Below are 26,332 nucleotides of genomic sequence, written 5' to 3'. Positions count from 1 at the left end.
GTGATGACCTTGATGACATGAAGACTAACATCTCACCAAGACCATCCCCACACATCTGCATCTGTTAAGACTTGCATTCCAACCATTATGTTGTAATTGAGTCTGTGTCTATATATGCCTATTTGTGAACCGAACTCTCCACTCACTTGATGAAGGGGCAGCGCTCTGTAAGTTCGTGCTGCCAAAGACACCTGTTAGACTTTAACCTGGTGTTGTGAGACTTCTTACTATAAATTGAGTAATAAATGCTCCAAATAAATCCCTGCTCCAATTACTCAAATTTTTAATCTTGAAGCCTGTAACAGTACAAAAACCACCAGACAAATGTCTCCCTATTGGAACTTTGTTTTTAGAAAGAAGACATAGGCAAATAGTTCTACCAAAGTACCTGTTGTGAAATTTTCTGTTACAAAATGTTGGACTGTTCATTCTGATGACTATCATTTGGCTTTCAATAAAGTGTAAATATTTGTTCTTTCACCTGTTTTGATAATGAAAGGTGCTCTCTGTGGCTTTAGTGTTTAACAGGTGCACAGGAGAATGGTGTTCACTGTACAGATGTGACGAATGCTAGCAGAACTATGCTGTTCAACATTCACACATTGAAGTGGGATCCTGATCTCTGTCAGTAAGTCACATCTCATGAAACATTACCATTATTTCAAGGAGTTATCACAATCATGATTAGAGTACAGAGAAACTAACCAGGCATTTTGGTTCTGTATATACTGTGTATAGAATTCTCTGACCTCGTCCACAGCTGGGATTCTCTGGTCCTGCTGCAGTGAATAGGGTTTTGGCTGAGCGCCAGATTCTCAGTTCTTGCTGATTGCAGTAGCGAGCTGCGCTACTGAAGACTCTGAATGCGCTAAGAGCTCCTTGAAATGCACTAAGAACCACTTGAAGTGAAGGCCAAAAGTGCTAGGCAGTGTGCCAATGGATATGGGTTACAACTTAGTCAGAATATCCACATGTCCTTTGACATAGGGAATGCTAGAGGCATGTATAAAGAGAGCAAAAAGGCAACAGGTCCACCAGCAATGATAACTGCACCATTGAAAACAAAGATAGAGGAGATCATCATTGACTGCAATAGATGGGTGGAATGATCTTGAGTTGTGCTCTCGAGAGAATACTGTCACTGAGGAAGCTCTAGACACAGACAGCCTGCCTGTCATGGCTGGAGATGGAAGAGATTATCAAATCTATTGATTTGCTTGCCATGGGAAAAGTTTCAGGGTGCTCATATTATGCTGCCTGAACTCATCAAATACAGAAAACCATCACTCCTGCAGCAGCTGCACGAACCTCTCTGCCTCTGCTGAAGGGAGGGAGCAGTGCCCAAGGATATGTGTGATGCAAATATTGTCCTTCTGTACAAGAGCAAGGGTGACTACAGTCATTATAATAACTGTCAAGACATCTCCCTGATGTGCATTGTGGAGAAACTATTTGCCCATATTGTTTTTGTCAGACTTCAGATCCTGGCTGAACCCGTTTATCCCGAATCCCAGTGCAGTTTCAGAACTGGAAGATCTACAATTGACATGATCTTCTCCATTCAACATCAAGAGAAATGCCGTGAACAAAGGAGACACTACGTATTGCCTTCATCGGTCTCAACAAGGCTTTTGACCATATAAGCAGAAGCGATCCATTGAAGCTGCTGGAAAGAATTGCCTGCCCACTTAGCTGCTCAATGTGATCTCTTTCCATGACATAATAATGTACATGGTGATCTATGACAGGCAACATCAGAGCCCTTTCAAATCTGCAGTGGAGTCAAACAAGATTGTTCTCTCTGCTGCTGCCTGTCATGCCTTCAGATCACCTACAGAGGGTATCTATTACATACTAGATCAGATCGAAAGCTGTTCAGTCTTGCTCACCTGAGATCTAAAACAACACTGCACCAAGTCTTCTTCAGAGAGTTGCTCCACACTGACAATGCTGCACTAGCATTCCATACTGAGGAACAGCTTCAGCAGCAAATGGACAGACTACCTCACACCTGCAAAGAGTTTGGTTTGACCGTCAGTATCAGGAGACAAATGTAATGGTTCAGGATGTTGCCATACCGCCATCTATCAGCATTGACAATGTGATGCTGGAGTTTGCTGATAGCATCACCTGTATAAGCACCACTATCATCAGCAAACTGTTACTTTATGCTTAAATCAACACAGGCATCACAAAAGCTGCAACTCTTGTGTCCAAGCTGTGTAAGAAAGTGTAAAAATACAGCAATCTGACTGAGAACACCAACTGCAAGCTTATGAAGCCTGCGTCCTCAGCACAATCTATCATGGTGAGATCTGCACAACATTTGCTAGACAGGAGAAAAGGCTGAAGTTTTCACCTCTGCTGCCTCAGACATATCTTCAGCATCTCTTGGCAGATCAAGATCACCAACTCGGGTTCTGGAGCCCCGTAAATTCCAACGTACACTCATTGCTAATCCAATGATGTCTGCACTGATTTAGCCACATTCATCGGATGAATGATGACCATACACCCAAAGATCTTCTGTATGGTCAAATGGCCACTGGGTCACATTCTACTGGGTGTCCATACCTCCACTACAAGGACATCTGTAAGCAAGATATGAAGATAGTAAGACATTGACACAACTAGGAGACAGTCACAAACTGTCATAATCTCTGGAGGCTAACTGTTCGGAAATGAGCAGAAACAAAAAGCTAAATGGCTGAGGTATGAGCCCAAAAAGAGGCCAGTGGATTTTGCAGTTTCCCAGCCCACTCTCTTCCTCTGCAGAAAATAAAGCCATGCTAGAGTTGGGATTCTGAGCCACAGCAGGAGATGCTTAAAACTAAATTGATTCACTATGGTGCAAACTGTTGCCTTATGAGATGGTAGGCTGCACCAAATTGTTGAATGAAATGTAAATAAATTCTTAACAATCTACCAACTTCAGAATTATTGCAAAACAGACTCACTGACCTTAAAAACTCATTTTCTATTTGTGGATTGTCAAATTTCTCCATAATTATTATTTTTTAAATTCTCATCATTTTTAAATATAGGTCAAGTATCCTTTATCTGAAACCCTTGGTGCCAAATACATTTCGGTATTCAGATGTTTTGAGCTTTTGGATCTACCATATGTACGGTAGGCCTAGGCCTACTTGAAATTCTAATCCTGCGCTAGCTATAGTCTATAAATGTCAGGTTGTTTCTCCATTTGCCAACTCTCTCTCACCTTCTTACCTGTTATCACTTATTACACTTGTAATATATTAGTTGCTTTATTAACATACAAATTAACTGCAAAATTGTTCGGAGGAAATTCACTCCACGTGCCATTTACAGCAGCTGATGTAATCAAACATTTCTTGGCTGGACTGATGAACATGGCACAAAAGCACTAAACCACCACAAAAATCACAAGGCAAGGTGACAGTGAGTGACTGTAAATAGTGCATACAAACATCTAGACTTCTGCTAAAGGTAGAGTCCAGTGGGTGATAGTTGTATTGGTTCAGGTCACTGACTTCCCGCACAAAAGGTCGGTCAGGTTCATGTTGGCTCACGTTAGGGTCCGTTCAAAAACAGTTAGGTTTCTGGATGTTTCGTTTTTCAGATGTATGGATATAGTATATTCAACTGTAGTTTGTTTATGATATTTAAGCTTCCACCTTAAACCAACCGGAACCTCACAAACATTTATTTCACTCTGTGAAGCTCAGTGCGTTTAATTTGCTGGTTTGCTGTCAGTGCTGTCTGATAATACTTAAATGCAATTGGTTGCTTACCCTTTTTGTTGGTGTTACTATTGCTAGATGTCTGGAGATCCCCATGACTATTGCTAGATGTCTGGAGATCCCCATGACTTGATACCAGATTCAAACTTCTGCTGTAAAAGGGGAAATCCACAGCACAGAGGTTTCTAGATCTTAATGGGCAGCTTTTTTTGAAGTCAGTGACGAGTGCTGTCACTTTCCTCTGACTGTAAAATCCTAACTCACAAATTTTTCAATGTTTCTATTTGATTTGATTTATTTATTATTGTCACATGTATTAATAAACAGTGAAAAGTATTGTTTCTTGCGCGCTATACAGACAAAGCATGCCATACATAGGGAAGGAATGGAGAGAGTGCAGAATGTAGTGTTACAATCATAGCTAGGGTGTAGAGAAAGATCAACCGAATGCGAAGATAGGTCCATTCAAAAGTCCGATTGCAGCAGGAAGAAGCTGTTTTTGAATCGGTTGGTACGTGATTTCAGACTTTTGTATCTTTTTCCCGATGGATGAAGGTGGAAGAGAGCAGGTCCAGGGTGCGTGGGGTCCTTGATTATGCTGGATGCTTTTCCGAGGCAGCAGGAAGTGCAGACAGTGTGAATGGATGGGAGGCTGGTTTGAGTGATGGACCGAGATTCATTCACGACCCTTTGTAGTTTCTTGCAGTCTTGAACAAAGCAGGAGCCATACCAAGCTGTGATACAACCAGAAAGAATGGTTTCTATGGTGCACCTGTATAAGTTGATGAAAGTGGCACAGTGGTTAGCACTGTTGCCTCACAGCACCCGGGTCCAATTCCTGGCTTGGGTCACTGTCCGTGTGGAGTTTGCATATTCTCCCCGTTTCTGCGTGGGTTTCCTCCGGGTGGTCTGATTTCCACCCACACTCCAAAAATGTGTGGGTTCGGTGGGTTGGTCATTACTAAATTTCCCCTTAGTGTGAAAGGGACTATCTAGGGTAAATGCATGGGGTTTTGGGGATAGGGCCTGAGTGGGATTGTGATCGGTGCAGACTCGATGGGCTGAATGGCCTGCTTCTGCACTATAGGGATTCTATGATTCTAAGTTGTAGTGGACATGCCAAATTTCCTTAGTCTCCTGAGAAAGTAGAGGCGTTGGTGAGCTTTCAATTTTTGCAGTAGCCATTGCATCACTGAAGAATGTAAAATATCCTTTTCACTTTCTTCTGTGTGCGTCTATTTGGATTTCCAACTTATTTTGTTTTCTTTCAAAGTAATTTGCTGTGTCTGATCCCTACGGGAGGTTCTATTTGCAAGTGTTTAATTCATCTCTTGAATATTACTTTTGTACTTGTAATTGATCCAACGGGAAGAATGTGAGTGATTCAGTCATTATTTGGCAAACATTGCTCATTGGTCGCTGGTAATCACTTGACTGTAACAAGGAATGGTATCATGTTGATAAGTGATTTAATTGCACAGTTCCAGTTGAAATTTTCTGTGCTGCAAAAAAAACCTTCAAAACCTTCACTACTTCTCAAAATGCTGTAGCATAATGACCATTGTTCTATAGGACCAATTTTTCAATTGATTCTTTGTAAGTTTTGAAATTCACAAAGATTTATGGATATTGCTACTTCAATAGTGTATTTTTGAACATCATGTTTTAAAGAGTGAGTAGTGATATCCACAGAGGATTTGTATTATCTTTAAAGGTTAACATTTGGAAACTTCTAAGCATCAGATGATTAAATGGATCTTTGAGTTTGCTGGTTTGTAATTGCTTTGTTTGCCATTCTAGATTCTTTGACATTCCAATGAGTATTCTCCCAGAAGTGAGAAGTTCATCAGAAATTTATGGATTAATGGTAAGCCAATCCAAATTATTTGCACATTAGTAGTGTTATTGATGGTACTATAAACCCCTGATTCATTGTGCACAATCTGACCTCTTGGCAAAGTTACTCATATTCTTGATTTTTTTATATCATTGCTGTACCATTTGCCCTAATTGATTTAGGAAAACCTGATCAATAAATGTATTCCTATAATTTGTAACTGGGCGATGATACAAAACAATGCTGAGCTCTCGGCTCTGGTCAAAACCTAGTAGTAACTTTATCCAAGTCTTGCTGACAGCCAACAGTCTGAGCTAGTGTGATGGTGAGTTTCAGCTCACTACAGGATAATCACTTGAATCCTTAGAAGCGCTGGATTTTCATTCAGATGGGAGGAAGTGGGGAGGTGGGGGTGGATGTGCTGGTTTGAGATGAGGAAACCAGACCGGTTCTGACTAATTTAATTACAGGAACTGATGAACAATATTTTTGCCCCATTCCTGGCTGTATCCATTCACACTAAAAAGTCTCACAACACCAGGTTAAAGTCCAACAGGTTTATTTGGCAGCACTAGCTTTCGAAGTCTCAAGTTCCTTCATCAGGTCACTCACCCGCCCGCCCTACACAGCTCTGGCGCCCGGCCGGCCCCGTGCCCTAGCGCGCCCGGCCGGCCCCGCTCCCTGGCGCGCCCGGCCGGCCCCGCTCCCTGGCGCGCACGGCCGGCCCCGCTCACTGGCGCGCCCAGCCGGCCCCGCTCCCTGGCGCGCCCGCCTGACCTCGCGTGCCCGCCCGATCCCGAGCGCCCTCGTGCGCCCGGCCCGCCCCGCTCCCTGGAGCGCCCGCCTGACCTCGCGCGCCCACTCGCGCCCGCCCCACCCCACCCGCACTCGCGTGCCCGCCTGACCTCGTGCGCCCAGCCCGCCCTGCTCCCTGGCGCGCCCGCCTGACCTCGCGTGCCCACCCGACACCGCGCGCCCTCGTGCGCCCGGCCCACCCTGCTCCCTCGAGCGCGCGCCCTCGCGCGCCCACCCGCCTGACCTTGCACCCCGCCCGCCCCACCTCGCGCGCCCGCCTGTTCCCTCGTGCGCCTGCCCGCCTCCACGCTCGCCCTCCCGCCTCCACACTGGCCTGCCCGCGCGCCCTCCCGCACGCCCATGCCCATTCCCCCCTCTCCCTTGCACGCCCGCTCTCTCGCGCGCCTTCTCGCTCCCTCGCGCGCCCGCCCGCTCCCACGCGCACCTGGCTGCTCCCTCACGCGCCCGCCCGCCCGCTCCCACGCCCGCCTGCCTGCTCCCTCGCCCGCCCGCTCCCTCGCCCGACTGCTCCCTCGCCCGCCCGCCAGCTCCCTGGCGCGCCCGCCCTCCTCCATGCTCGCCCTCCCACCTCCACGATGGCCCTCCCGTGCGCACGCCCATGCCCGCACCCCACTCTCCCGTCCGTGCCCGCACTCTCTCACGCCTTCTCAATCTCTCGCGTGCCTTCTCGCTCCCTCACGCACCCGCCTGCTCCCTCGCCAGCCTGCCCGCTCCCTCGCCCGCCTGCCCGCTCCCTTGCCCGCCTGCCCGCTCCCTTGCCCGCCTGCCCGCTCCCTTGCCCGCCTGCCCGCTCCCTCGCCCGCCTGCCCGCTCCCTCGCCCGCCTGCCCGCTCCCTCGCCCGCCTGCCCGCTCCCTCGCCCGCCTGCCCGCTCCCTCGCCCGCCTGCCCGCTCCCTCGCCCGCCTGCCCGCTCCCTCGCCCGCCTGCCCGCTCCCTCGCCCGCCTGCCCGCTCCCTCGCCCGCCTGCCCGCTCCCTCGCCCGCCTGCCCGCTCCCTCGCCCGCCTGCCCGCTCCCTCGCCCGCCTGCCCGCTCCCTCGCCCGCCTGCCCGCTCCCTCGCCCGCCTGCCCGCTCCCTCGCCCGCCTGCCCGCTCCCTCGCCCGCCTGCCCGCTCCCTCGCCCGCCTGCCCGCTCCCTCGCCCGCCTGCCCGCTCCCTCGCCCGCCTGCCCGCTCCCTCGCCCGCCTGCCCGCTCCCTCGCCCGCCTGCCCGCTCCCTCGCCCGCCTGCCCGCTCCCTCGCCCGCCTGCCCGCTCCCTCGCCCGCCTGCCCGCTCCCTCGCCCGCCTGCCCGCTCCCTCGCCCGCCTGCCCGCTCCCTCGCCCGCCTGCCCGCTCCCTCGCCCGCCTGCCCGCTCCCTCGCCCGCCTGCCCGCTCCCTCGCCCGCCTGCCCGCTCCCTCGCCCGCCTGCCCGCTCCCTCGCCCGCCTGCCCGCTCCCTCGCCCGCCTGCCCGCTCCCTCGCCCGCCTGCCCGCTCCCTCGCCCGCCTGCCCGCTCGCTCGCCCGCCTGCCCGCTCGCTCGCCCGCCTGCCCGCTCCCTCGCCCGCCTGCCCGCTCCCTCGCCCGCCTGCCCGCTCCCTCGCTCGCCCGCCCGCTCCCTCGCCCGCTCCCTCGCCCGCTCCCTCGCCCGCCCGCTCCCTCGCCCGCCCGCTCCCTCGCCCGCCCGCTCCCTCGCCCGCCCGCTCCCTCGCCCGCCCGCTCCCTCGCCCGCCCGCTCCCTCGCCCGCCCGCTCCCTCGCCCGCCCGCTCGCCCGCCCGCTCCCTCGCCCGCCCGCTCCCTCGCCCGCCCGCTCCCTCGCCCGCCCGCTCCCTCGCCCGCCCGCTCCCTCGCCCGCCCGCTCCCTCGCCCGCCCGCTCCCTCGCCCGCCCGCTCCCTCGCCCGCCCGCTCCCTCGCCCGCCCCCTCCCCCTGCCACCTCGCCCGCCCCCTCGCCCGCCCGCCCCCTCGCCCTAGCCCCCTCGCCCGCCCGCCCGCTCCCCCGCCCGCCCGCTCGCCCGCTCGCCCGCCCCCTCGCCCGCCCGCCCGACCTTGTGCCCGCCCCGCCCCCCCACCTCGCGCGCCCGCCCGTTCCCTCGTGCGCCTGCCCGCCTCCACGCTCGCCCTCCCGCCTCTACGCTGGCCTTCCCGTGCACCCGCACGCCCACCCGCACGTCCATGCCCACTCCCTTCCTCTCCCTTGCACGCCCGCTCTCTCGCGCGCCCGCCCGCACCTTCGCGTGCCTGCCAGCTCCCTCGCGCATCCGGTGGATCCCTCGCGCGACCGCTCCCTCGCCCGCCCGTCCGCTCCCTCGCCCGCCCGCCCACTCGGCCCCCCCCGCTCCCTCGCCCGCCCGCCCGCTCCCTCTCCCGCCCCTCGCGCGCCCGCCCGCCTCCACGCTCGCCCTCCCGCCTCCACGCTGGCCTTCCCGTGCACCCGCGCGCCCTCCCGCACGCCCATGCCCGCTCCCTCCTCTCCCTTGCACGCCTGCTCTCTCGCGCGCCTTCTCGTCTGTCGCGCGCCCGCCCGCACTTTCGCGTGCCTGCCAGCTCCCTCGCGCATCCGGTGGATCCCTCGCGCGCCCGCCACCACTCCCACTCCCTCGCCCGCCCGTCCGCTCCCTCGCCCGTCTGCTCTCTCGCGCGCCCGCCCGCCTCCACGCTCGCCCTCCCGCCTCCACACTGGCCCTCCCGTGCGCCCGCACGCCCTCCCGCACGCCCACGCCAGCGCCCCCTCTCCTTTGCGCGCCCGCTCTCTCGCACGCCTTCTTGCTCTCTCGCGTGCCTTCTCGCTCCCTCACGCGCCCGTCCGCTACCTCGCGCGTGTGCCCGCTCCCTCCGTTGCCCGCCCGCTCCCTCCGTTGCCCGCCCGCTCCCTCCGTTGCCCGCCCGCTCCCTCCGTTGCCCGCCCGCTCCCTCCGTTGCCCGCCCGCTCCCTCCGTTGCCCGCCCGCTCCCTCCGTTGCCCGCCCGCTCCCTCCGTTGCCCGCCCGCTCCCTCCGTAGCCCGCCCGCTCCCTCCGTTGCCCGCCCGCTCCCTCCGTTGCCCGCCCGCTCCCTCCGTTGCCCGCCCGCTCCCTCCGTTGCCCGCCCGCTCCCTCCGTTGCCCGCCCGCTCCCTCCGTTGCCCGCCCGCTCCCTCCGTTGCCCGCCCGCTCCCTCCGTTGCCCGCCCGCTCCCTCCGTTGCCCGCCCGCTCCCTCCGTTGCCCGCCCGCTCCCTCCGTTGCCCGCCCGCTCCCTCCGTTGCCCGCCCGCTCCCTCCGTCGCCCGCCCGCTCCCTCCGTCGCCCGCCCGCTCCCTCCGTCGCCCGCCCGCTCCCTCCGTCGCCCGCCCGCTCCCTCCGTCGCCCGCCCGCTCCCTCCGTCGCCCGCCCGCTCCCTCCGTCGCCCGCCCGCTCCCTCCGTCGCCCGCCCGCTCCCTCCGTCGCCCGCCCGCTCCCTCCGTCGCCCGCCCGCTCCCTCCGTCGCCCGCCCGCTCCCTCCGTCGCCCGCCCGCTCCCTCCGTCGCCCGCCCGCTCCCTCCGTCGCCCGCCCGCTCCCTCCGTCGCCCGCCCGCTCCCTCCGTCGCCCGCCCGCTCCCTCCGTCGCCCGCCCGCTCCCTCCGTCGCCCGCCCGCTCCCTCCGTCGCCCGCCCGCTCCCTCCGTCGCCCGCCCGCTCCCTCCGTCGCCCGCCCGCTCCCTCCGTCGCCCGCCCGCTCCCTCCGTCGCCCGCCCGCTCCCTCCGTCGCCCGCCCGCTCCCTCCGTCGCCCGCCCGCTCCCTCCGTCGCCCGCCCGCTCCCTCCGTCGCCCGCCCGCTCCCTCCCTCGCCCGCCCGCTCCCTCCCTCGCCCGCCCGCTCCCTCCCTCCCTCGCCCGCCCGCTCCCTCCCTCGCCCGCCCGCTCCCTCCCTCCCTCGCCCGCCCGCTCCCTCCCTCGCCCGCCCGCTCCCTCCCTCGCCCGCCCGCTCCCTCCCTCGCCCGCCCGCTCCCTCGCCCGCCGGTCCCTCGCCCGCCCGCCCGCTCCCTCGCCGCCCGCCCGCTCCCTCGCCCGCCCGCCCGCTCCCTCGCCCGCCCGCCCCCTCCCTCGCCCGCCCGAACCCTCGCCCGCCCGCCCGCTCCCTCGCCCACCCGCCCGCTCCCTCGCCCACCCGCCCGCTCCCTCGCCCGCCCGCTCCCTCGCCCGCCCGCTCCCCCGCCCCCCCGCGTGCTCCCTCGTGCGCTACCTCACGCCCCCGCCCACTCGCCTGCTCCAGTGCGCCCACTTTCACGTGCCTGCCCACGCCCCCTCGCATGCCCCCTCTTGCGCCCTCACGCGCACACCCTCTCACGTCCTCTCGCGCGCACCCTCTCACACTCTCTCGCGCGCCCTCTCTCGCGCATGCGCTCTTTGTCTCTCTCGCACACGCGCTCTCTGTCTCTCTCTCGCGCACGCTCTCTCTGTCTCTCTCTCGCGCACGCGCTCTCTGTCTCTCTCTCTCGCGCACGCGCTCTTTGTCTCTCTTGCGCACGCGCTCTCTGTTTCTCTCTCTCGCACACGCGATCTCTGTCTCTCTCGCGCACGCGCTCTCTGTCTCTCTCTCTTGTGCACGCGCTCTCTGTCTCTCTCTCTCGTGTGCGCCCTCTCTCTCTCTCTCTCTCTCGTGCACGTGCGCTCTAGAAACTTGATGAGTTCCTGGAGTGTATCTTGTAAATGATGATCACAGTTGCTAATGTCCATACCGTGGTGGAGGGATTGAGTGTTTGTAGAATGGATATCAATAAGGCGGGCTGCTCTGTCCTGGATATTGTTGAAGCTACACTCATCTAGTCAAGTGGGGAGTATTCTATTACACTCCTGAATTGTACCTTGTAGATGATGAGAGTCCATGAACTCATTTTTTTTCCTTTTCCCTCTTTTCCTTATCACTCTGTCTCTTTCTCTCTCTGTCTCTCAGAATGTTGTATATTCAATTCCCACCTCAAATACTTGGGCACAAAATCAGAGTTGATGGTATTGAGGAATTGCTGCACTATCACTATCATGAAATGTTAAACTAAGGCTCTGTATGTCCCCTCAAGTGGATGTAAAAGTTCCCATAGTAGTGTTCAGATGAAAGGCCATCGACCTGAAATGTTAATTTTATTTCTGCTCCCTGACCTGTTGAGTTTTTCCTGCACTGTTAGATTTTATATTAGATTTCCAGCATTCATCTACTTTGTATCACATGGTAGTATTCTGGTGTCCTACCCAGTCCTCCCATCAACAACTCAAAAACAGACACTCTGATCTTATTATATTGACGTACACAAATAAGGTGCTGACATTTTCTACATTACAAGCATGATAACACTTCAAAGTACCTTAATTGGTTGTAAAGTGCTTTGGGAAGTACTGAGGCTGGGAAGTGGATTTCCTGTGGCGTGCTTCCCTCCCCTGGTGTTCCTCATCTAATCTGGATTGCTACGGTTGCTGGTCTCCGACAAATTCAGAGATTTCCATGAGGCTATTTGGCATGCATCACAGCAGGATGATACAGGAGAGATTGGATGTATGAATGGAGCTCCCAGCCCTGTGGAGAGACCTGAACCTCAGCTTCAGCATCCCTGTAGTCTGCTCACTAATGATCCAACATGACGGTGAAAATACATGACTTAATGCATTTAATTGGTAATTGGGAAATCCAGGATTTGGCACAATTTCTTGTCAGGTGCTGGGATTAAAATCAAGGCTTTTTATTTGGTTTAATATGTCTGTTGAAAAATTGTGTGTAATTTATGGGGAGAATTGTCATCAGTTCATGAAATTTTATAGTTTAGCCATTGTTTGTTAGAAACACAACCGACCTAACCTTATAGCTCAGGACAATCAGTAATGTATTTTGACACTGAATTCACCAAATAGAACCACAAATGTCTGAGAGTAGAAACTACATTTTTCAGGATAATTATAGAGGAAAGGGTCAGAAGGAAAATTACGAGAGGGCTCTCATACTTTATAATTATAACATAGAGATGACGTGTATTAAAATGTAGCAAGACCTGGACAATATCCAGGCCTGGTTGACAATTAACATTCGCGCCACACAAATGTCAATCAATGACCCTCTCCGAACAGGGAGAATCTAACCATTATCCCTTGACATTCAAAAGCATTACAATTGCTGAATCCCCCACAGCCCGGATGGAGTACCCGGACGTGCACTCAGATCCTGCGCGGATCAGCTGGCAGGGGTATTCACAGACATCTTCAACCTCTCTTTACAACAATCTGAGGTCCCTATCTGCTTCAAGAAGATGAACATCATCCTGGTACCTAAGAAAAACCAAGCAGTGTGCCCTAATGACTATCGCCGGTGGCTCTGACATCCATCATTATGAAGTGCTTCGAAAGGTTCGTCATGGCACAAATCAATTCCAGCCTCCCGGACTACCTGGATCCCCTACAGTTTGCCCACCGCCGCAACAGGGTCCTCAGCAGACGCCATTTCCCTGGCCCTGCACTCAACCCTGGAACACCTAGATAACAAAGACACCTATGTCAGACTCCTATTTATTGACTACAGCTCAGCCTTCAGCACTATTATTCCCACGAAACTCATCTCCAAACTCCGTGGCCTGGGTCTCAGCACCTCCCTCTGCGACTGGATCCTGAACTTCCTAACTCACAGACCACAATCAGTAAGGATAGGCAACAACACCTCCTCCACGATCATCCTCAACACCGGTGCCCCACAAGGCTGTGTTCTCAGCCCCCTACTGTACTCCTTATACACCTATGACTGTGTGGATAAATTCCCCTCCAATTCAATTTTCAAGTTTGCTGATGGCACCACCGTAGTGGATCGGATCTCAAACAACGATGAGACAGAGTACAGGAATGAGATAGAGAATCTGGTGAACTGGTGCGGCAACAATAATCTCTCCCTCAATGTCAACAAAACAAAGGAGATTGTCATCGACTTCAGGAAGCGTAAAGGAGAACATGCCCCTGTCTACCTCAATGGGGACGAAGTACAAAGGGTCGAGAGCTTCAAGTTTTTAGGTGTCCAGATCACCAACAACCTGTCCTGGTCCGCCCCATGCTGACACTATAGTTAAGAAAGCCCACCAATGCCTCTACTTTCTCAAAAGACTAAGGAAATTTGGCATGTCAGCTATGACTCTGACCAATGTTTACAGATGCACCATAGAAAGCATTCTTTCAGGTTGTTTCACAGCTTGGTATGGCTCCTGCTCTGCCCAAAACCTCAAGGAACTACAAAAGGTCATGGATGTTGCCCAATCCATCACACAAACCAGCCTCCCATCCATTGACTCTGTCTAGACTTCCCGCTGCCTTGGCAAAGCAGCCAGCATAATTAAGGACCCCACGCACCCTGGATATTCTCTCCTCCACCACCTTCCTTCGGGAAAAAGATACAAAAGTCTGCGGTCACGTACCTACCGACTCAAGAACAGCTTCTTCCCTGCTACTGTCAGACTTTTGAATGGACTTACCTTGCATTCAGTTGATCTTTCTCTACACCCTAGCTATAACTGTAACACTACATTCTGTATTCTCTCATTTCCTTCTCAATGAACGGCATGTTTTGTCTGTATAGCACGCAAGAAACAATATTTTTCACTATGTTAATACATGTGACAATAATAAATCAAATCAAGTCAAGATTCTGGGGGTTACCATGACTAGAAACTGAACTGGATCAGCCATATAAATACTGTCGTTACAAGGGCAGGTCAGAGATTAAGAACCTGCAGCAATTGACTCATTTCCTGATTCCCTAAAGCCTGTCCACCAGATACAAAGCACATGTTAGGAGTGTGATTGATTACTCTCCTTGCCTGCATGAGTGCAGCTCCAAAAACACTCAAGAAGCTTGATACCATTCACGACAAAGCAGCCCGCTTGATTTGCACCCCATTCACCAAAAACATTAATTCCATCCACCACCGGCGCACAGTCACAGCACTATATACCATCTACAAGATGCACAGTGGGAACTCACCATTCCAAACTCAGGACTTCACCCACCCTAGAAGGACAGCAGACACATGGGAAACAACCACCTGGAAGTTCCCCTCCAAGCCACTCACCATATATTGCCATTTTTTCAATGTTGCTGGGTCAAAATCCTGGGACATCCTCTCGAACAACACTGTGGGTGTACCTACACTGCAGCAGTTCAAGAAGGCAGCTCACCACCACCTTCTTAAGAGAATTGGGAATGAACAGTAAATGCTCGCCCAGCCAGCAATGTCACATTCTACAAATGAATTTAAAAAAATACAGGGTATTGAAAAATGTTCAAGAATATTGGTTTTGACTCTTTTTAAATGCAGAAATGATTTAAAATGTGAGCTACCACTAACATCATATTTCTTTTCTATTTTTAATAGAAATGTGGAACGCTAGCTAAAGTGCCAATTTCTGGTGTAAGTATATTTTGTTTACGAATGTATATTCTTCTGTATAGCTGCAGCACAATTTACAGCTTTGTTTTCTAATACTCTAGGCATGAAGCCTAACATTTCATTTGAGTTTTTGGTTATTTTCTTTATTGTTGATGATATTTTAATGATCTGCATACCAAGGCCTCCAAGTCTCTCCACTGCTTCTAACTTTCAACCATCGTGAAAGTACACTGTTCTAATAGTTTTAAGTCAAATGTGAATGGCCTCACACTTGTCGACACTGAAATCCATTTGCCACAGTTTGACATGTTCACTTAGTCTATTAATATCCTCTTGTCCTTTTTATGGTTCCATCTCGACAGTTTAGTGTCTTTTTTAATTTTTTCATGGGATGTTGACATTGTTGGCGAGGCCAACTTTTATTGCCCGAACCTTAACTGCCCTTGAAAAGGCAATGGTGAGCTGCCTTTTTCATCTGGTGCAGCTACAGCCAGAGGACAATTAGGAGAAGAGTTCCAGGATTTTGATCCAGTGACAGTGAAGGAACGGTGATATCGTTCCAAGTGAGGATGGTATGCGGCTTGGCGGAGAGCTTCCAGGTGGTGATTTTCCCATGCCTCTGCGGACCACGCCCTTCAAGATAGCAATGGTCATGGGTTTGGAAGTTGCTGTTAAAAGAGGCTTGGTGAGTTGCTGCGGTACATCTTGAATGTGGTATCACTGCTGCAACTGAATGTTGATGTTGGAGGGAGTGGAGTACTGATCAAGCTGGCTGCTTTATCCTGGATGCTGTCGAGCTTCTTGCATACTGTTGGAGCTGCACTCATCCAGGCAAGTGGAGAGTTTCCATTACACTCCTTACATTTGTAGATGGTGCGCAGGCTATGGGAAGTCAGGAGGTGAGTTATTTGTTGCAGAATTCCCTGCTTCTGACCTGTTTGTGGAGCCACAGTATTTATATGCTGGTCCAGTTCATTAGGAACTTTCCCGATGTTGGTGATGAGGTTTCAGCAATGGTAATGTCATTGAATGTCACCTGAAAGTGGTTTTAATCTCTTTTATTGGAGATGGTCATTGTACTGACGCTTAATGTGACATGAATGTCATTCACCATCCTGACTTGGAAATGTATCATTGTTTCTTCCACTGTTGTTGGCTCAAAATCCAGGAATTCCTTCCCTAACTACTGTAGATGTATCTACACCACGGGAACTGCAGTGGTTCAAGGAGACAGCTCACCACCACCTTCTCAAGGGCAATTTGGGTTGGACAATAAATGCTGACCTAGCTAGCGCCGCCCATACCTTGTAAATGAATAAAATAAAATTGAAGTCCCCCACTCAGAGTACATGCTGTGCTTTTGCTAACCTCAGTACTTCTTCCGAGTGATGCTAAACATTAAGGAATACTGAGTCATCAGCTAAGGAAGGGTGGTTGGTGGAAATCAACAGGAGATTTTCTCACCCATGTTTGACCTGATGCCGTGATATTTCACGGGGTCTGGAGTCAATTTTGAGGACTTCCCGTGTAACATACTGTCTACTATACTGTATATCCTTCTGCCTGAACCTCTGGTGGCTTTGTCCTGTCGGTGTAACAGGACATTCCCAGGGGTGGTGAAGGCCATGTCTCAAACTTTGGCTGTAAAGTATGATTTGGTGTGGATGACTTGTCAGACTGTTGCTTGACTAGTCTGTGGGACAGCTCTTCCAATTTTTGACACGAGTCAACAGGGCTGGGTGTGCCGTTGTCATTTCTGGTGCTTATCCCATCATCTAAATCATTAATAAATATCATGAATAGTTGGGGCTTCAATCAGAGTCATGCAGGTCACCTCTAGTCTCATCCTGCCAATTTGAGTATCTGCCAGTTATCGCTCCTCCCTATCTCCAGCCATTCAGCCAGTTTCTTACTCAGGTCAATACTTTGCTCACAATTCCAAATGCTTTAACTTGAGCTAGCTGTCTCTTATGAGAGTTTTTGTTGAATGTCATCTAGAAGTCCCATAGAAATAAGATCATAGACATTCCCCTGTCTAATATTTCAGTCACCTCTTCAAAAAACTTTCAGGTTTGTCAGGCATGATCTACTCTTTACAACTCCAAGTTGGTGTTTGTCCATCACCAAGAGGACTCCAGGTTGTTGCTTTGATCAGGTGAAAATTTTCAAGGTGTTCAGTCACTTTATTCTTAATTATAGACTCAAGTAATTTGCCAACAGCAGGTGTTATAATAGAAACTATACAAAGCCCTGGTCAGGCCACACCTGGAATAATGTGTTCAGTTCTGTGCACTGCACCTTAAGGAGTATATATATCTATATTGGTCTTGGAGGAAGTGCAGTGTAGATTCACCCAGAATGATGCCTGGATCACATGGAGCAATTAAAAAAAAAAATTGTTATATTCCCTGACATCTAAAAGGTTAAGTGGTGGTGATTTGGTTTGACATTTTGCCGATATTAATGAATAGAATAGGTTAGATAGAGGGAAACTATTTCTGCTGGTTGGCAAGTTTATGACTGGTGGACATAGCCTAAAAGATTAGAGTCAGACCTTTCACTCAGGAAGGCAGAAGCTTGGAACTCTAACAACCTGTATTTGATGCGCGGTCAAGTGTTAATTCTACATTCAAAGCTGATAGATGTCTTAACCAGAAGTGTTAAGGGATCTGAAGCAAAGGCATGTAGATGGACTTGGGTCACAAATTAGCCATGATTTCGGTGAATGGCGGTATTGATTTGAATGGCTGATTGACCTATTCCATTTCCATGTTCCTGTATCTTACTGTTGCCCCATTCTTTGTTATGTAGTTCTATTAATTCTGCTCTATGTGTATATGCCCAAATGACAAAACTTACAAATGGATGTAGAGAACCTAACTTGCAGAAGAAAGCCAATTATAATAACATAGGGGTGGCTGAACTGCTATCAAGTTGTAGCTTAATTTCAAACTTGAGAAAAGTCTATGAACTGCTGTCAAAATTTACCCCTCAATTTGATTTAACCACTTGAAACAATATTTTCTACTTGCGATGCAATACTACTCAGAGAACATTACATTTGTGTGCTACCTTTATCAGTGTTTAGGTGACCAGTCTGCTGCCTTGGTTGGACAAATGTGCTTTAAGCCGGGACAATCAAAAAATACGTAAGTTGTACTCTTTTGCAATTCAACACAGGTCCGTTAGTGATGGATGATGTTTGAATAGGTTTTAATAGAAGATGCATTCTTTGCTCCAGCTGTCTTTTGTTCAGTAATGGTAGAATATGTACAATTACACGAGTGGTGTCTTTGTATTTGACTAGAACCTGTTACAGTTGGGCGAGTCACATTGCCATTAGTTAGAAGTTTTCTGCATCCTCCAGCTCAGATTTTTTGATGGTGTGACTTGCTGGTATTGCAGGCTAATATTGGCAAAGGCATCGCGGGCCTCAGTGAACAGTGGTTCCATCAATGTATCTCCTTAACCAATGAGAATTTAGGATTAAGACATGAATGATAGAGAAGTGGGTGAATTTTTTTCAATTCATTTTATTGGGATGTGGGTTTCACTGGCTAGACCAGCATTTATTGTCCATCTCTAATTGCAGAAGGAGGTGAGCTACCACTGCAGACCTCGTTGTTATACGGGACAGAGTTTCAGGATTTTGATTCAATGACAGTGATGGAACAGCAATATGGTTCTAAGTCTGGTTAGTGTATGGCCTAGAGGACAACTTGTAGATGGTTGTGTTCCCATGCACTTGCTGTCCTTGTCCTTCTAGGCGGTAGAAGTCACCGATTTGGAAGGTGCTGTCGACGGAGACGTGGCGAATTGCTGCAGTGCATCTTGTATATGGGGCACACTGCTTGCTACTGTGCATTGGTGGTGGAGGAAATCAATATTTAAGTTGGTGGATCAAGCAGGCTTTGTCCTGGATGATGTTGAACTTCTTGCATGTTGTTAGGGCTGTGCTCATCCAGGAAAGTATTCCACCGGACTCCTGGCATTATAGATCATGGACAGGTTTTGTGGAGTCAGGAGGTGAGTTACCCCTGCAGAATTCCTGGCTTCTGGCCAGCTCTTGTGGACACAGTATATATCCGGCTGGTTCAGTTCAGTTTTTGGCCAGTGGTAAGCTCCAAAATATTGATTCTGGGGATGTCAGCAATAGTAATGCCATTTAAGGGGAGATGACTAGATTCTCTTCTGTTGGAGATAGCCATTGCCTGGCACTTGTGTGGCATAAATGTTATTTGCCACTTCTCAGCCCAAGCCTGAATGTTGTCCAAGTCTTGCTACAAATGAATAAAAGTACTGAATGACAAAGAAAAAGGAAAGAAAATTTGGATTGAGAGAAAAAGAGACAAAAAAGAAAAGTAAGATTTTTTTCAAACTCGAGCAACAATTCACCATATACAAGATATTGACGAGTTTGTATTGTTCCCTTTCTCGGCCTAAGAAAACTTTAATTGCGTTAACAATTAACATGCTGCTGCTCATAAATCAAACATGCAATTTTTAAAAACACAAATCAAAAAAACTAATACCATCCAATTATTACAATTGCCCATGTGGCCTGATGTGAATGTTTAGCTGGAACCTTCATTAAGAAAGCATGAGCACAGAAATTGTACTCTTCTCTCTTGCTGATTATCATTTGACTTTTCGGCATGCACAAAAAATACCAAGTCTCCTTGCTAGAGTTGCCACTTTTTGGATGAGACATTAAAGTGGGGGCTTCAAGTTGATGTAAATGATCCTATGGCATATTGAAAAAAGTCATGATGTGGAGATGCCGGCGTTGGACTGGGGTAAACACAGTAAGAAGTTTAACAACACCAGGTTAAAGTCCAACAGGTTTATTTGGTAGCAAAAGCCACACAAGCTTTCGGAGCTCCAAGCACCTTCAGGTGAGTGGGAATTCTGTTCACAAACAGAGCATATAAAGACACAAACTCAATTTACATGAATAATGGTTGGAATGCGAATACTTACAACTAATCAAGTCTTTAAGAAACAAAACAATGCGAGTGGAGAGAGCATCAAGACAGGCTAAAAAGATGTGTATTGTCTCCAGACAAGACACGAGGACGGCCTCAACCGGGATATTGGGTTCATGTCACACTATTTGTAACTCCCACAGTTGCCTAGACCTGCAGAGTTTCACTGGCTGTCTTGTCTGGAGACAATACACATCTTTTTAGCCTGTCTTGATGCTCTCTCCACTCACATTGTTTTGTTTCTTAAAGACTTGATTAGTTGTAAGTATTCGCATTCCAACCATTATTCATGTAAATTGAGTTTGTGTCTTTATATGCTCTGTTTGTGAACAGAATTCCCACTCACCTGAAGAAGGGGCTTGGAGCTCCGAAAGCTTGGGTGGCTTTTGCTACCAAATAAACCTGTTGGACTTTAACCTGGTGTTGTTAAACTTCTTACTATATTGAAAAAAGAGCAGAGTGTTCTATTGCTATCAAAATAAAAAGTGGTTAGTGATTATATTATGCTATATCAATAAGTTGACACAGTTGATTCCTTTGGACTAATTTATTTCACTTTGCATAAGTATTTCCTTTTTTTGCCTTTTAGATACGGAACAGGTTGTTTCCTTCTGAGTAACATAGGCACCAAGGTTAGTCTGCCTCTGTTTTAAAGTTTTGGATTTGAGCAGAAGTAAAGCACATTTTCCTATGTAAACATGAAGGTTTGAAGAAAATGTTGAACCATTAAAAGCTGATGCATACAGCTTGTAATTCACTCTTCCGTAACCATACATTTCCTTGCCATGTAGTATTCTCTATGCAAATTCCAACATTTTTGTTTTACACATTTTTACAGTTAAACTAATGAGCTTGTTCTTCACAGCCTGTGATATCTAAACATGGCCTTCTGACAACATTAGCTTATAAAATGGGCACGAACAACCCCGCAACGTATGCACTAGAGGCAAGTTATATTTTTATTAAGCACTATGATTATAGAACTCTGCTTTACCTTTTTCACATGCATAGTATTATGTAGAACTTGCAGCAGAGAAACAGGTCATTCGGCCCAAATGGTCCATGTCAGTGTTAATCTTCCAAATAATGTCTTATCCCTTGCCATTTAACCCAATCTGCAGAACTGTCTGTTCCTTTTTCCTTGTGTTTACCTGGCTTTCCTTAAATGCATGCGTGCAATTTGCCTCAACTGCTCTTCGTGATGCTGTGTTCTGCCTTCAAATCACTCTCTGGGGGAAAAAGTTCTTCTAAACACTTTATTGGATTTATTAGCAATATGTTTCATTGTTTGCTGTGGCCCCATATGTGGAAGCATCCTCTCAGCATTTGCCCTTTCAAATCCATTCATACTCTTAAAATGGTGTCATACCACTGTCAGCCTTTTCTTTCCAAAATAAAAAAGCCCTGAGGCACAACAGTCCCTCATTTCATTGGCCCCATTAATGAAACATGTGAATCCAAAGACCGCAAATTGGACCATGACTATTCCAATGGCAGGATTCCCCTCTAAAATGATGGCACTATGAGCTATAGGCCTTCCTTAGGTTTAAATCTTCAGCAAGTTTCTGACAGTACCTCTGTTCACATTGCCCTACCTGCCTCAGTGACGTCCACTGCTGCACCTCTGATTAGGACCTCTAGCTTTGGAAACCCATGCAGCATTTTTAACAGGATGGCAAATACAGAGGTAGACTTTTAATTGTCATCTCCAGAAGGTTCCCCCTATTGGCACACCTCTAATATATGTGGGGTTAGGGCCTCAAAATTGCCCCAGGCCTGAAAATACTCTAAGACCTGTCAATTCAATCCAGTATGTTATTCTTAAATTTAACATTATGAGTCTTGTTATTTAATTTTTATTCAATTGTTTTATCAAACAGAGTTCCAGAAATGTTTTGATGTTGTGCCTAGTAAAATTGTCCAATGTGGAGGGTAACATGTGCCACCCTCCATTAGGTTTAGACAGGGCCCACATCACCTTTGTGAGCTCTGTTCTCTCTCCACAAATGCTGTCGGACCTGCTGAAAGTTTCTGGCATATTTTGTTTTTGTTTCAGTAGCAAGCAATGTTGCACGGACCAATTTCCCAGCCTTGTAAAGCACTAGCAGCCCACTATCTAATTTCTAGGTCACTCCATGCATCCATAGAGTTCATGTAGCATGATCATTATTTATTACTCTGGCTATTTTCTTTCTGATTTTCAACATTGCATTCAATACTGTGTCAAATACCATGGGGGCGATTCTCCCAAAAATATTCTGAGGGCAGGATTTTACAGCCTCGTTTGGGCGAGACCAGAAATTCCCACTCGAGGTCAATGGAGATTTCCATTGTCAGACCCTCGCCCGCTCCGATTCTGTGGCGGGCAAGGCAGTAGAGTTCCAGCCAAAGCGTCAAATTCGCGTGAAAACTGGAGTAAGTCATGCTGGTTTTTTCCAGTGGGAGTTTAGGAAAGAACCTCCCATAGTCTGTGTACTCCTAAGCGCCTCAGTGTAAATCCCATTAAAAATCAGGGGGCGGGGCCTAGCCCGCTGAAAAGGCCGGCAGCATAGCACTGAGCGGGCCACTACGCATGCACTGATCTGTCAGCGCCGAGATCGGTGCATGTGCAGTGGCCCTTGTCTGCCAGCCTCCCGATTGTTGGACAGCTCGATTGCTGGCCCCCCAAATATGCCCGGGCCCAACCTCGACAGCCCCGCCCTCCATTGCTAATTTAACCCTGCTCCGCTCGCAGTCCCAATCCCCCCCACCCCCTCCACCCACCAACTGACCCCTCATCCCGATGGCCAGCCTCGATCGCTGGCCTCCCCCCACTGATCCTGATTGCAGAGTGACAGCGGGACCTCCCACTCCCACCGATCGTGCCCCAGAAGCCCTGTCCCCTTGGCACTGTCCCATGCCTGATGGGCAATGCGAAGGTGCGCCCAGGGCATTGACATCTTGCCCCTTGAGCAGTGCCAGGGGCCCCAGGCTGGCACTACAAAGGTGTCAATGCCCAGGGGGCACCCCCGCCACCCAAGCCTCTGGTGGGCCCTGATTGCCCCACCCTTCCTTCATCCCAGCGCAGTCGGGCTGCCAGCTCCCCACAAGTGGGGAGCTATAGTAATTCCCGCTGGAGTGGAATACTCCTGGCGGGGGTGGGGCAAAGGCCAGCAGGCCCGGAGTCTTCAGTCCTGGGCCCGCTAATGCCATTTCAATTATATTTCAATGAAGGGCTGCATATATTATGCAGCTCCGCAATGGCACAGGAAATCCAGTGCTAGAAGACAAGCCCAGGCGTCCAGCACGGATCGTGCTAATCCGGTGCCGCTTAAATCTTCCGGCCTACTGCACTAAAACATCAGCGCAATTGGAAGGGAGAATCGCCCCCGATGTGGCTAAACTTAATGTAAAATGTGTACTCTTTGGAATATGCGGTTTTAAGTGTATTTGGCTATCATGCCCTTGGATTGAGTAGAAGGCTCGACTGCTGAAAAACGCATGCAAGAAAATAATTCTAGTTCTTGCAATTAATTCTGAGGATAATGGTCTTTACTCAGTGGTATCCTGCTCTCATTGAATATTAAATAGAATAAACAGTACACATTAATGTATAGCCAGATAGAAAATAAAGAACTGAAAGATAAGAAAATAAGATAATCCTTCACAAAAACAAGCTGCCTTGCAAGGTGGCAAGTTATTTTCTTTTTCAGCTCGGCAAAGGTGGAAAGTAACTCTCACTTTCCTGTTTGGTGAGTGGTAACTTTCTACTTAAGACGTGTGCATATAAACAAAATTAAAATTTTGAGTAACGTTTTTTATGAGATCAATTGCTCAAATTTAAAGAGTGAGGTTACATCCCATAAATGCACAGCTCCTTCACTGCCAGTTACTTTGTTTCATGTTTCTTTAGGGATCAGTTGCCATTGGTGGTGCTGTGGTACGCTGGCTTCGGGATAACCTTCGTATTATTAGCACAGCAGAGGAAGTTGGCAAGTACTCTTTGTTTTCATTTATAAGCTCAGGAAATTGACTGGAAAAATGAAATAAATTCAGTTTAGTGTGTATCTCTGGGACCTGTGCTCATTCTATAAAAGACTAATGGGATTATTGTACTCAAACTCTAGACTTAATTACCAATGGCTTAAAGGCTTTAAATTGTAGATCCAGGAGCAACCTAAGGAGAACATACAAATGTACAAAAGAAAATCTTTACACTCACCTAGCTGGTCTCTGTATCTAGTAAACATCCATCATGTGCCCCCCCTTAAATTTTGCTTCAGGTATGTATCCAACTCAAGTTAGCAAATTTAAGAAAGTCAACCCCTCCGTGCCTTTTCCACAGTGTTCTCTACTGATTGTTTAAATCTAAGTGGTCTTTTACATTCTGTAATGTTTAAGTTTATAGAATCTGTGAATTATTGGGGATGATTTTCCCCTGATACTTTAGGAACTAACCAGCTGTTGAAATGGCCAAGTTGAGGCCTTAAGCTGTTTAGTGCAAGATGCCATCTTGGTAACAGAGTTGAAACATGCACTCTGCAACCGCCCAGAGCACCATCGATAAACCATTTGGTACACTGCCTGAGGGTATTCATTAAAGAAGCTGTTGCGCTCTGTTGGTGGGTAGCAATTCAATTAGTCACAAATCACAGAATTGTTACAGTGCAGAAGGATGCCATTCGATCCAGCATGTCTGCAGTTGTTCTCTGAGCAGTAGACTTAGTGACATTTTCCCAACTGCTCCCTGTAACCCTGTACATTCTTCAGAAGCAATCTAATTCTCCTTTGAATGTCTTGATTGGACCTGCCTCCACCACACTATCAGGCAATGCATTCCAGACCTTAACCACGTACCACGTGAAAATGTTTTGCCTCATATCGCTTTTGTTTCTTTTGCAAATTACTTTAATCTGTGCATTCTCATTCTCACCATTTCACAAATGAGAATAGTTTCTCCTTTATCTACTCTGTACACACCCCTTCATGATTTTGAATGTCTTTATCAAATGTTCTCTCAGCCTTCTGTTCTCCAAAAAAAGTCTTAACTTCTGCAATCTATCTTCACATGTGAAGTTTCTCATCCCTGGAATCTGGACACAATACTCCAACTGAATCTGAACCAGTGTCCTATACAAGTTCAACATAACTTCCTTGCTGTTGTACTCAATGCCCCTATTTATAAAGCCTAGAATACTGTTTTGTTTGTTAACTGCACTCGCTACCAGTCTGGCTATTGAAAACCATCACCAACTGTGGTGCACATTCCATGTTTTAACAGTGGCATGTCCACGTATAATGTCCAACTACCTGGCGAACTGGGGCGGGAGATGACGAAAGGTTAAAATAAATAAAATTGTAGTAAAAGATTAAATTAGTCTCACTGCTGCTGCAGAATAAAACCAAGTGGGGTAATGCAGACCTGAAGAGACCTGTCTCTTGACAGAAGGTATCAATCCCTCTTCGTTTGACAAGTGTTAAATTGTTGCAAGTAATATTATAAAATTAAACCATAGACTTTATTGAGCAAACCTAAATAGAAAAATATAAAAAATATATATAAAACATGCATAAGATAAAAAGGTGAATAAAAGTGGTTCATAGTGAGGCAACTTCAGTTGTCCATAAAATTTTATAAAAGTTTTATAGTCTGTAGCAACGCCAGTCGAGTGACTTGTTCTGCAAACGATTTGAATTTCTGAATTTTGAGGAATTTCAGCAACGAATCATTTTGTGCAAACCATTTACCCCTGGCTCCTACAATAAACTCGAAAAATTACACAGTAGATCCCCCTGTCAGATGTTTGATCTCTTCAGTAAGATGTTGATATTTCTTAACTTTTTCCTCCCATGCGTTTTCCAAGGAATTATTATTGTCTTCGATTCTTATGTGACGTCTACCACGGCAACGTCGTTCCCATTGCAAATCACCGTGTTGGGTGGTAGCTGACTATCTGCCGTTCTTATTGGGGGTTCTAGAAAAACCTTAGAACGATGTTTTTGTACATACACCTCCAGTTGATGCAAGATCTTATTATGATGAAAAATTCTAGCATTTTAACGAATGGACAATATCCCAAAATATGTCCAATTATTTCGTTGACGGAGTTGCATTTCCTGCATAACTTGTTACTTCCAAATTTTCCGAATGCTAAAAAATTTCTCGTGGGGCATGCATTGCTTCTAATTAAAAGAGCATTGATAAAATTTGACTCCTTAAAAAAATATAAATTCAACCAGTTATTAGAAACGGGGTCGTTGAGGAAGCAGGAGGTACCAATACCTTGGACTCTTTATAGGCTTCAAATTTTCGCCAGTCCAAAATTGGACTTTCTTCATTGCCTCTTGTTGAAAGATAGCGTTCCGCAGATCCAAATCCTCCACTTCCTTGACGGCCCTGTGATTCCCCAACTGGTTGCATCTGTGTCTAAATCTGTACCGCTGAAATAAAATGACGCCAAAACCATCGAATCTTTACTACTTTTAAAATGAAATAATTTCTTAACAACTGCAATTAGGATTACCCTTTCTAATTTTGGTACGGCTAAGCCACCATCTCTAATCTTGGCGTATAAAATGCCATCAGCAATATGATTGGGCAGATGTAAAATCTCTTTTGCCGCGTTTCTAATAATATCCAACGCAATGAGTCTAT

The 26,332-nt window shown here is 48.9% G+C and overlaps 1 protein-coding gene across 2 annotated transcripts in view; it reads left to right on the top strand.

Annotated features, from left to right (window-relative positions):
- The window catches only part of LOC144506419 (glycerol kinase), a 102,366-nt gene that overhangs the window by 34,735 nt on the left and 41,299 nt on the right, over window positions 1–26,332 (top strand). For both annotated transcript variants that reach the window (XM_078232527.1, XM_078232526.1), the window contains exons 7-13: window positions 519–628; window positions 5,523–5,589; window positions 14,699–14,734; window positions 17,795–17,862; window positions 20,288–20,330; window positions 20,564–20,644; window positions 23,591–23,669. In XM_078232527.1, the coding sequence (XP_078088653.1) occupies window positions 519–628; window positions 5,523–5,589; window positions 14,699–14,734; window positions 17,795–17,862; window positions 20,288–20,330; window positions 20,564–20,644; window positions 23,591–23,669 (484 nt within the window). The remainder of the gene's footprint in view (window positions 1–518; window positions 629–5,522; window positions 5,590–14,698; window positions 14,735–17,794; window positions 17,863–20,287; window positions 20,331–20,563; window positions 20,645–23,590; window positions 23,670–26,332) is intronic.

The sequence above is a fragment of the Mustelus asterias genome, chromosome 17, assembly GCF_964213995.1.
Source record: "Mustelus asterias chromosome 17, sMusAst1.hap1.1, whole genome shotgun sequence".
NCBI lineage: Eukaryota > Metazoa > Chordata > Chondrichthyes > Carcharhiniformes > Triakidae > Mustelus > Mustelus asterias.
Note: the sequence above shows the minus strand (reverse complement) of the source record. Positions and strands in the feature narration are given on the sequence as shown.